The sequence below is a fragment of the Amblyraja radiata genome, chromosome 33 (assembly GCF_010909765.2).
Source record: "Amblyraja radiata isolate CabotCenter1 chromosome 33, sAmbRad1.1.pri, whole genome shotgun sequence".
NCBI classification, from domain to species: domain Eukaryota; kingdom Metazoa; phylum Chordata; class Chondrichthyes; order Rajiformes; family Rajidae; genus Amblyraja; species Amblyraja radiata.
Window position 1 is genome coordinate 20,676,111 of NC_045988.1, and position 12,210 is coordinate 20,688,320.

Sequence of the window (12,210 nt, forward strand, 5' to 3'; positions counted from 1 at the left end):
CGGCACGGACTTGTAGGGCCGAGATGGCCTGTTTCCGTGCTGTAATTGTTATATGGTTATATGGTTATAAATCATCTCCTGTATCTAGCAGCAGAGAACGTGCAGAGGAGATATACAAAGATATGGTCTGGACATAAGGAGTGACGGGGAGAACGTACAAACTCTGTACAGACTGCACCCATAGTCAGGATCATACCCGGATCTCCGGCGCTGCAACCACTCAGTGGATAATAGGGGTCTAGAAAACACTGGATAAAAAGAAACCATCATCTGGTGAACCAGATAGTGAACCATGAAGGTGGACCAGAGCCAAACAAGACAACCCTGGTCATTGGAGCCAGATCATGTTAGTCCCAAATAAGTAGCAAGCAACATACACATTACAAGAAAGGAGTACTTGCATTGGAATAGTTGCAGAGGAACTAAACATTTGAGCTATGGGGAAGCCTGAATAGGCTGGGGTTGTTTTCTTTGGAACAGAGGATATTAAAGGGAAAGTTGACTCCAGGGTCCAACCAGAGGACAAAAGGGACTGTAGATGCTGATTTACAGAAGAAAAACACACAAAGTGCTGGAGTAACTCAGCGGGTCAGGTAGCATCTCTGGAGAACAAGGATAGGTGACGTTTCGGATCAGAGCCCTTCTTCAGAGACTCAAAATATCGCCTATTCAAATTCTTCAGAGATTCAGCCTGACCTGCCGAGTTAAAACATTATGAGGGTCTTTTCAAAGTCACTCCACACCAGTGTCATGTCCTGTTCATATCCACCTCAGTGGGGGAGGATGGGAAGAGGGGGGGGGTTTGAAAAACAGAAATTCCCTGTGCCAAAAAAGATGGAAGCTGAGGAAGGATTGGAACTTTAGTGACTGAGGTACGTTAGCTAACTTGGTTGTCAGGCAATCTGGAGCAAAGAGGGGTGAACTGGAATTGAAGTGTAGGTCGATCAAGATCTAGTTCTGTAGTCGAGGTGGGGGAGCATGTTCGTGGGTTGAATAACCTGCTCCTGCTTTATGTATGGATAAAGGTGGCAGGCACGGAAATCCCTATCAAAATATGCGGGGGACACATTTTCTTGGCGGCCGCGCGCGCGCATGCGCACACACACACACACGCGAGGCTTCGGCCGTGGGCCCTGTGGACGGTAACATCGGGAGCTGACTTGGTTGGTGACCGACTCCGAACTCCAGCAACAGCAGCTTTGTCCGTCCCGAATCGTGGGGCTTGAATCGGCCCGTTCACGGGGTCTTTCATCAGTCGGCGGAGGCTTCAACATCGGGAGCCTCGATGGCCTCGATGCAGCAGTTTGATTTTAAGCCGCGCCGGGCACTGAAAGGTCCCGCAAATGAGCCGATTCAGCCCTTAGAAAGCGTCTGATAAAGTCCGGATTACAAAACATGGGGGGGGATCGTCTACCATCTCTCAAAGCAAGGGGGGGGTGTTGCCCCCCCCCCAGGATTTCCGTCCCTGAAAGGTGGGAGACAATGGAGTGGGCTTCTACCTTGACGGACCTTCAACGAATGTCCGGCTCATGATTTATCTCTTCACCCTATTGGCCCCAATTCCTTCCACAAACAATGCAGTAAGAGTTGATCTTGCAGAACATTTCTGCTGACACCATGATCATTAAGCCAACTTTAAGGCACTACATCATTATATAAAGTAATTTTTTTTGGTATCTTAAATTACTCCAGAGCCTCGGAAGCTTGAAGTGATCGCCTCACAGCAAGTGCTAATGAATTGTTGCACTTACAAAGATTTCTGTCAGAATTCGACTTATTCAAAAAAAATAATGAGGTGTCTATGCAGGATCATTTGGTGAAAGTCAATGAGAATTCGTCACTTTACTTCAGATTTGACAGCTAGCTCGCACATTCTTCCTCTGAACTCATGGCCCGAAAATAAATGCAGGATAACCTTGGTGTGATTAACGTTCATTTAATTGGTGTGATCCATCCAGTTAATGGTGTACAGGATGGTACTGCAATAATTACATTCCGAGTCAGTTTTCTGTCACTGTTCACACATTGCAATAAATTGCAATATTATCCCAAATGGAATATCCAACCAAATAACTTGATTATGCACCTAGGTGTCTATAAGTTGGATTGCACCCTCTTTTGGTGTCAGTGTTTGCTGTATAGAGAGCTATTGCTCATTCGAACATCCTAAAAAGATTCAAAAAAGTGAAATAAACAGCACAATGGCATTTTTTCCTCTTAAAGAGGACCGATGGAGCTGGATTTAGTGCGTGACTGACTGCCCTGTACTTGCCGATTAACTGGAGGTGAAGAAGTGTTTAAAGGGATCTCCTTATGGAAGCATTAGTGAAGACAGCCGTGAAGGCAAGGAACATGGCAGAGGAGGTGGGGTGGGAGGGGGGGGGGAGCATGGGGAGATCAAGGGGCTTGTGATTATGGCACATATCATTCAAAAGACATTTGGACACATACATGGATAGGAAAGGTTTAGAGGAACATGGCCAAACACAAGCAGGTGAGACTAGTGTAGATGGGGCATCTTGGTTGGCATGGGCAGTATGACTATGACAAATTTTTAATTTTTTTTAAATAATCTTTTTATTAGAGGCAGGTACATATCATATTAAAAACATTTCATGTATATCATTCCTACATTACTAATATTATCAATTAATATTAACTCTGCTTCTGGTATTTTTTTTAATATAGATAGAAAATAAGAAAGAGAAATAAAAAAATAAAAAAGTATAATAAAGAAGAATGGAATAATTTACTAAAAATACAACTTTGGAGATGTTCGTAAATTATAAAGTATAACTTTTCATCTAATCCTTAATTCGAGTTTCAGTCAGGTTCACGTGCCGAGCCAGTCTGCCCCTTCAAGTAGTCAATGAATGGAGACCATATTCTGATTAAAAAAGTTCCTGTTTGTCCATTAAGACGTTTGATTCTTTCCAAATGTAAGGTCTCCGACATTTCCATAATCCACATTTTAATTGTGGGGGTAATAGGACCTTTCCAAAATTTTAATATTAATTTTTTCCCAGTTATTATACTATAGTCGATAAAGTTTCTTTGGGTTGTTGTAAATGTTAGGCTTTGTTCTGATATTCCTAGTATTATTAGTTTTAAGTCGGGATCCAATGAGTGTTGACAACTTTAGATATTATTCTAAAAATGTCCGTCCAGAAGCTTTTGATTTTTATACAATTTGCGAATGTGTAAGTTAGGTTAGCCTCTAAATGTTGACATTTATCACAGATGGGGGAGATATGTGGGAAGATTCTATTTAGTTTTGTTTTGGAGTAATTCTATGACGAATTTGACATGCACAATAAAACCATGAGAATAGTGGAGACTGGTCAGACGGCATAATGAAGAAATAGACAGATGACGTTTTGGATTGGGACCCTTAAGTGGCTATTGCAGATGCGGATTTCATCATCTGAACTACTGAGGCTGGAAGAAAGGGTGGTAGCCAATGTGGACATCACGATTTCCTGAACAGCAAAATGATAATTAGATCTCATGTTTTAGAGCACAGAGTGATGGAGTAACACAGCGGGTCAGGCAGCATCTCTGGAGGACTTGGAAAGGTGACGTTTTGGGTCAGGACCCTTCTTCTGACAGATCTCATGTATTGTATATAGTTCATAAATATCTTCACAGGGCCCCAACAGGTTCTGACACCAGTCATCTTCAACCATTTTTCACACATGTAGTATTATCTCAATGGAATTACGTCAGAACACTGCATTAATGATATTTTCACTGGGGATGTAACTATCACCTTGTCCCGAGTCTGGTGTTCACAATACTCTCCCATGATCTGTACCTCTTCTCCTTTGGTGAGAGGTAAGGCCCCAAGTCAGACAGTCAACTGAACCCATGATTTCTCCCTACCCAATTTTCAACCTGATGTAAGGTAGCCCTTAGCACCACATGATGAGATAATTCAATCACAAAATACTTCAGACATCAGACGCGATGGTTTTAATGCTTTCATCTCAAAGCCGAAAATATATGGAATTGAAAGAAAATGACAATCCCTCACCTGTGTGTTCTGGATCTGTATAGTACCCTGCGGAATGGCCTGGGTCACAACTTGACCCTGAGAGGTTACCATAGTTACCGGCTGGTAAATTGTTCCACCTGCACAGAAATACACCACAAACATAACGATTTTTTTCCCCCTTTTTTAGAAACCTCTGTCACAAACTAATCTGTATTCATGTTATACAGTTTTATTCATCCAGAGTCAAATGGGGCAAAACGATACAGTGAGGGCAAATAAAGTGATAACGGAAACAAATACAAAATAATATAGGAAGATCTATCCAATAATACGTAAAGCAGACAAAATATTATACGCAAATGAGAATTTTATGACACATTTAGTTTTCAGCTTTTGCGATCAGTAATTGAGGCCTAGGTCGAATTGTTAACTCATTGAACCCTGCTAGTTGTAGTCATCTGCTGCACAAAAAAATCTCTTAAACCATTCTACTGCTTTGAGGCAATGTGGCTCTTCAGTTGGCAGTTCAGATTAGTTTGGTTTAGTTTATAGTTTAGAGATACAGAGTGGAAACAGGCCCTTCGGCCCACCGAGTCCGCACCGACCAGCGATCCCCGCACACTAACACTATCCTACACACACTAGGGACAATTTACAATTTTAACAAGCCAATTAGACTACAAACCTGTACCTAATTCACGACAGCTGCCGAGTTTGCCCTTGGCTCATACTCGCAGCATGGTCGTCACGAGAACGTAGGTAGGTCGTAGCAGGCCGTGATGCTAGTCGTAGGTACTCATGGCATCAAGTAGGTCGGGGCGTTTTTCTAGCCTGATGAAGAATGTCCACGAGTAAAAAAGGTCGTGAATTAGGTCGTGAAAGTGGGACAGGCCCTTTAGCCACTGATGCACATGAAGTGCAAACCACTCGGGCAAGTGAGGCTGAACGAAAAAAATCAGCAAACTACCCAAATGTAGCAGCTATCACAACTTGAGTAGGAGAATTCATAGGAAATATATAATTTATTTGCAAATATGCATGTATAAAATAATTCGTAACCACAGTATTTTTTTCTAATAACGAATCTATGTTTCAGTAGTAAATAGCTGAAAATTGCCACGTACCCCCTGAAGACCTTTCACGTACCACAGGGGGTACGCGTACCCCACTTTGGGAAACACTGCTCTAGCACTCTGTGCCCTTTTGTGTATTAACCAGCATCTGCAGTTCCTAGAGTCTACAATGTCACAGGGCAATGGTTCACATCTTGCTAACTGTCAAACTATAGGCTAGATTTAACACAACTAGATTAAAATTTCAAGACATCTGCTTCTAAAAGCCATTGAACCTGATACACATCGATACACTGCTAATGCATACACATTTCTACACTCCAAACTATTCTGGCAACTGACAATAGATAAGTAATCTAAAACTTTGCTAATTTCTCCACATTTCAAGTATGATCAGTTGTTAGAGATATAAAGAAAATTAAAATGTAATGAAAAATGAGGGCTGCGGACGAGATTATTCATAATTTATAACCAATAACCCATACTAGAATTAAAGCAAATCATGATCCATTCATTTAAGCAGTGCCATAGTGCTTTTAGCTCGGATTGGACTAGGATGTATCTAACAATAGGGTAAAGGGTAAGATAAACTGAACCAGGGGGAGAAAAATTAAGCATGATGATTGAAAATTAGTTTTCTTTAAAAAAAGTTGTAAGTTAGTTTGTGGTTTTGTTATAGAATTGGCAAACCCAAGGTTTTAAAGTGCACTTCGCAAAGTGGCAAGTCGATAAATTTGGCAAGTTATGAATTATGTGAAAATGGCCTTTGGGTGAAACAAGTGCCGACATGAAATTCTAGCTCCGCATTGCAAGATTGATTCTTTGCCCTGAGGTCAACCACAGCTGGTGAATAAATACCTCCTGGACAATGTCGACCACTATCCCGACAACAATTAATTCCTAAATTAGGTTTTGAGAAAACTTTCATAGGTTTAGAAAAAAAACTTTCAAAAGAGGAGAAACAAGGGCCAATAAAATCCCTGACGACATGTTAACGAACCAGCAACTTATTGCCGTGAACTAAAAATGCTGCTCATTTTGCTTCTCTCAAGATGATGTTATTTTGTGGAACTTCAAGCCTCTTGAAATCGCAAAATACATGAAACATGAAATTAAAGTGACGAGTGGAAAGGCTTGGGGGTTGTGCAAAGATTGGGGAGGGGGGGCGGTCTCAGTCTCAGTCTACCCCACGACAGAAGGGAGAGGAGGAGTTGTAAAGTTTGATAGCCACAGGGAGGAAGGATCTCCTGTGGCATTCTGTCCTGCATCTTGGTGGAACCAGTCTGTTGTTGAAGGTGCTCCTCAGGTTGACCAGTGTGTCATGGAGGGGGTGAGCTGTATTGTCCAGGATGCTCCGCAGTTTGAGGAGCATCCTCCCCTCCAAGACCATCTCCAGTGAACCCAACTCCGCCCCCAGGACGGAGCCAGCCTTCTTGATGAGTTTGTGATGCAGTCAGAGCACTGACTATATCTCAGGTAGAGAAAGGTTTTATCCGAAGGCATAGATGGAGGTGAGACTTTGTCTGCTGTCAAGCTCACAAGGATTTTAGAAGTTTTAGTATTTAGGTACATTTTAAAATATTGATACTGATGCTAAATAGAAAAATTTGAACGGAGATGAGGAGGAATTTCTTAAGGATCGAACCCGGTTCTCAGCTGCTATGTGGCTGCAGCTCTACCAGCTGTGCATGGGATGGTAGCATAAAAATGTGTGGTTGATGGTTGGTGTGGACATGAGCTGTTTCCACATGGTACATCTCTATCACTGTACTCACTTTTACATGGAGTGGATTCCTGGTACAAACTTTCACAAGGAGAGTAACTCTAAGCTCTACAGTAGGAGGAGCCATCTTGGGGAACGGCTGCTAACCAGCAGCCATCCGTTTAATTTGCTTCTTTTTTAAAGTTTTGAGTAAGTCTGTGTTTCGTCCGTTGGAGAAATTGACTTTTTAATGTGGGGGGTAGGGGGCAATTCTACTTTTAGGTCCCTACCTGGTCAGTGAGGCAGCTTTTTCTCCGGGCTGCCCATCGACCCGTCCTCGTGGCCTACCAGCGGGCTTGGAGCGCCTACCAGCGGGGACCGCCCAGCACCTCGGCTTCGGTGGCGGCACAGCGCTGGAGCGCTATCGTGGAGCAGAGCGGGTGATGCCTTGCTTGGGTCGCCGCGCTGGATCGACGCGCTGGAGCTCCGGTGAGCTGTCCCCGAGATCAACACCTCCGGGCTGTGGGTCTGCGGAGCGGAGCGGGCGGCGCCGACTTCATCATCGGGAGCCTGGGAGCTCCAAACCGGCGCGGCCTTGTCGGCTTCGGAAGCCGCGGTCCCCAGTCAGGAAGCGGCCGTTCCAGGTGGCCCAGCCGCTTAGAGGACTCTCCCGACGCCGGGTCAACACCACCTGGTGAGAACGGCCAGGGACATCGGGCCTCCGTAGAGGCAATTGCGGTGGCCTCAATAGGCCTGACTTTGGGTGAACTGGGGATGGGGACTGGACATTGTGCCTTCCCTCACAGTGGTAACCATTGTGGGGGGATGATTTATTTTTGTCTGTAAGTAAACCTGTTAGTCTTTGTCCAAGATGGCTGTCGGAAGGGAGAGTGGACGCTGGCGTGCTTTAGCTGCCGCTGCTCTCTCTTCACACTGTGTTTTAGATTTTTTGTTTTTGGACTGAATTCTGTTTTTAATTTGTGTTTCTGTGATGTCTTTATTATTTATTTTATTCTGATTATATGTTTTATTATTCTTGTTAATCTCTGTAAGGTGTCCTTGAGATTTCTGAAAGGCGCCCAAAAATAAAATTTATTATTATTATTATTATTAAGCAAAGGCACTGCCCAGAGAAGGACCTGCCTGAACACGTAGAAAGCCCTGCCCAGGATTAGCTTTGCCAGTTCATTAAGACACAAACTTTAATACAAAATGTAAAACCTTGAGATGCAAGTCGACCATCAATATTCCAGCAACTGGTGGTCCCACACATTTTTGATCCGGACAAAATTACGGGGGTGCACTTAAAATCTGCCCCAGAAGTCCCCCCGAAAATGTGAAGCCTAGGCCAGGTAAGGCGGCCAATCTCGACCTCATCGGGACTTCTGTGGCTGATCGTTGAGTCGAATTTGTCTCTTGCAGCTGGGGCTCTGGAAGTCCAGCCCGGCCGGAGACGGCAATCCGTTCCCACAGCCAACTCCCGCAGATTACTTTTGTTCCGGTACTGTTCATCTCTTCTCAGAGGCCGTGACCTCTGTGGGTCCGGCAAATGGATAATCCAGAAAGGCTCTGGAACTACGGGAATCGGTGGTGGACCTGGACTGCAAAATATCTAATACACTTTAGCCCACTTAATAAATCAAAAATAATCTAAAGCTAATTGGACATAACCTCCTCCCCAGTCACTTTACTCCCTTAAGGCCCTGTCCCACGGGCGTCATTTGCACGTCATTTACGCGACATCATTTACACGTCATGACACACGACGCGTCCATGGTGCGTGGTGACGTAGGCAGTGATGCGCGGTCACGCGCGGCACCCCAGGATTTTGGGATGTACAAAATCTTCACGCGCCATCTGCGTGACGCGCATATGATGCCCAAGTGGGACAGGCCCCTGAGGATGAAGAGGCTCACTGGACTGGCTCCAGCTCTGAACGGCTGCCGAGGAGCTGAGAAACTCGAGGAACTTTGTACTTTGTCAATGTGGTGCCGGCGGGCAGAGTAAATCCAGACAATCACAGCCATTAGTCGCACATTAGCTCCAAACATCCACGCACGTAAATATCCACAGTCCCAGTCAGAACTTGTAAAAGATCCGGAACTACGAGCACAAAATCTACAGCGTACTCACTGGTCAGTACTAATAACCTGGTACAGTCTAGACTATATACCCCAAAGTGTCCTATATACCACAGAAATACAGCAAACCCTCATTATAATGTACCATGGGTGGGGAGGGGGTGGGGGGTGGTCTACATCAGGATTATCCATACAAAAATCAAGGGATGTGGGGAAAAAGCAGGAACAGGGTGCTGATTCTGGATGATCAGCCATCATCATATTGGCGGTGCTGGCTCGAAGAGCCGAATGGCCTACTCCTGTGCCTACTTTCTATGTTTCTAAAAAGTAGAAACAAACAACTGCAGTTGCTGGTTAATACACAAAAGGGCACAAAGTGCTGGAGTCTGCAGGTCAGGCAACATCTCTGGAGAACATGGAGAAGTAATGTTTTGTTTCTTCAGATTCTCGGGCCAAAACTGGGCCGGGAAAATTTGGATTTTTTTTTTGTCATTGCAAGTTGAAGTGTAGATATAACCAAGATTCTGTGATGAAGAAAGAGTGGTCTCTATTCTCAGGTGAGACAAAAGATGCATAATTGCAATGAAATATGGATGCAAAAAGTTGGTATCAGTTAATGCGACTGAAATAATAGCGTTTAACGGCACTGGGCCTGTGCTCACTGGAATTTAGAAGGATGAGGGGCAACCTCATTGAAATTTATGAAATGCTGTTTTACAGAAAAGGACACATGGTGCTGGAATAACTCAACAGGTCGGGCAGCATCTCTGGAGAAGATGTATAGGTAGTGTTTCCTGTCAGGACCCTTCTTCAGACGATTCCTTGTTTCTCTTTTCTCTCGTGGCCATTTCCTCAAGTGTTATGGAGGCAGAGCAGAGGCGATGGGGCAAGGATAGAGGCAAAGGGTACATGCTGGGGGGGGGGGGGGGGGGAGGGGAAGAACAAATATGAAGGTAAGCGGCAATTCTCAACACACATTGACAACCCTTACCTGTAACCACCTGTGTTGGCATGGCAGCATTCCCTTGTAGTGCAGAGGTCGGCACCACGATCCCCTGGGAGTTGACAGCGTTGGTTATTGTTGTCAGAGAGGATGGAGAGCTCTGCAACAACATCATAAAGATAAGAAAAAGCATGAAAGAAAATAGTCAGCAAAGTTAGCATTGAGAGCTTTGCCCAGGAAATGACGCCAGTCTTCCAGTATAACGCGTGTTTAATCATAATCCCTGTGACTGCGTGGATTTTCTCCAACTGCTCCAGTTTCCTCCCACATTCCAAAGACGTGCAAATCAGTAGGTTAATTGGCTTCGATAAATTCGTTTGTTGGTCCGCATGGACTCGCTGGGCCGAATGGCCTGTTTCCACGCTGTATCTCTAAATGAATAAGTAAATAAACCATCATACCAGACATACCATACATTTTGGTCAGCATGGACAATATGGGCCAAAGGGCATTTTATTCTCTGCCGTTCGATGACATGCTCAAAGTATTTTATTAGAATAGTTTATTGTCACGTGTACCAGGGTACAGTGAAAAGCTTTTGTTGCGTGCTAACCAGTCGGCGGAAGGACAATACAAGATTACAATCGAGTCATCGAAAGTGTACAGATACAGGATAAAGGGAATAATGTTCAGAGCAAGAAAAAGCCCAGTAAAATCCGATCAAAGATCAAAGATTGAGGGTCTCCAATGAGGTAGATAGTAGCTCAGGACTGCTCTCTAGTTGTTGGTAGGTTGGCTTAGTTGCCCGACAAGAGCTGGGAAGAAACTGTCCCGGAATCTGGAGGTGTAGGAAAGATCTACAGAAGGTAGACACAAGAAGGTAAATCAATGGTAGACACAAAATGCTGGGGTAACTCAGCGTGACAGGCAGCATCACAGTAGAGAAGGAATAGGTAACGTTTCGGGTCGAGACCCTTCTTCAGCCTGACCCGAAACGTTAATTATTCCTTTTCTACAGAGAAGCTACCGGTCCCGCTGAGTTATTCCAGCATTTTGTGTCTACCCGGAATCTGGAGGGGTGTGTTTTCACATTTCTCTACCTTTTGCCCGATGAGAGAGGAAAATGGGCATAGAGGAGGAGGAGTAGTAAACTAATAGAGGCTTCCATGCTTGGGAGGACTCAGTGGAGACCAATTGGAGATTGTTAGTCTGGGCTGATGATCATAACTTAGAATTAGGAAGGGAGGCAAAGTCCAGGGGCTTTGTGGCAAACCTTTTAAGCCCACCTCAAGAGTTTGAGGGGTTCCAAGAAGAAAGCATAAATAAATGATTAACATCAAGGTATGTTAAATTAGAGTCATAGTCATATAATAAGGAATCAAGCCCTTTGGCCCAACTTGCCCACGCCGATCAACATGCCCCATCAACACTAGTCCCACCTGCCTGCGTTTGGCCCAAGTTTAAGATTTCTTAAACATCGCGATACTACCTGCTTCAAGTACCTCCACCGGCAACCCGTTTGACATACCCACTACCCTTTGAATAAAAAGGTTACCCCTCACCCTAAATCTATATCCTCTGGTTCTCAATTCCCCTACTCTGGACAAAAGACTGTGTATTTACCTGAACTATTCCTTTCCTGAGTTTTTACAGAGAAAGTGGGAGAATTCCATTTGAGGGTAGCAGGGGGGAAAATCACAAAGGATAAAGGTCAACACAAAATGATGCATGAATTGTGCTGAATGATTTATAATTTCTGTTTAATTTGTGGTCTGTACCTGCCCTGCTATTCTCTGGGCAACTGGACAATGGGCAATCAGTTACCAGAAATGCCGCTTCAGAACCTTCATTCGTATCCCAAGAGCAAATAGATGTGGAAAGCAGTAGGATGACACGAGTTAATCATAGCAAACTTCATATCCTCAGCGATGCACATAATATGTATGATAACTTCAAATCAGCAGCAAAGGTCATGAGTTTACTATTAAACAATTAATGGCGTTGGGATCTTTGAGCTGATATAGTACAAGTGGTCTCGGGAGAGAGATTACAACAGGAAGATTAAATATTACACGGTGATCAGAAATTCATTTTTCAATTTCAAATTAATTTGGTAGCACATCTCGGACTAGTTATGGAATTGGACATACTGCAAATTCTAATTTTCCTGTGCTTATTTGATAGTGCCAGCCAAGTATTCAGCCTCGCAATCATTCAACATTACGAATGACTGAAAGAAAGAAAAAAAACTCAGATGGTGATCACTCACAATGTGGTTATCGTAATCTGCTGATATGATGCAGTGCCAAACACTGACCTCGCAGTAGCACGTAGAAGAGAAAACTTATAAATCATCAAAAAACACACAAAGTGCTAACGTAACTCAGCGGGTCACGCAGCATCTCTGCAGAAGGTAG

The 12,210-nt window shown here is 44.0% G+C and overlaps 1 protein-coding gene across 3 annotated transcripts in view; it reads right to left on the reverse strand.

Moving 5' to 3' along the window:
* Positions 1-12,210, reverse strand: part of pknox2 (PBX/knotted 1 homeobox 2) — a 403,962-nt gene that overhangs the window by 57,797 nt on the left and 333,955 nt on the right. For all 3 annotated transcript variants that reach the window (XM_033049503.1, XM_033049501.1, XM_033049502.1), the window contains exons 8-9: positions 9,842-9,953; positions 4,034-4,131 (exon numbers count right to left, since the gene is read on the reverse strand). In XM_033049503.1, coding sequence (XP_032905394.1) covers positions 4,034-4,131; positions 9,842-9,953 — 210 coding nt within the window. The remainder of the gene's footprint in view (positions 1-4,033; positions 4,132-9,841; positions 9,954-12,210) is intronic.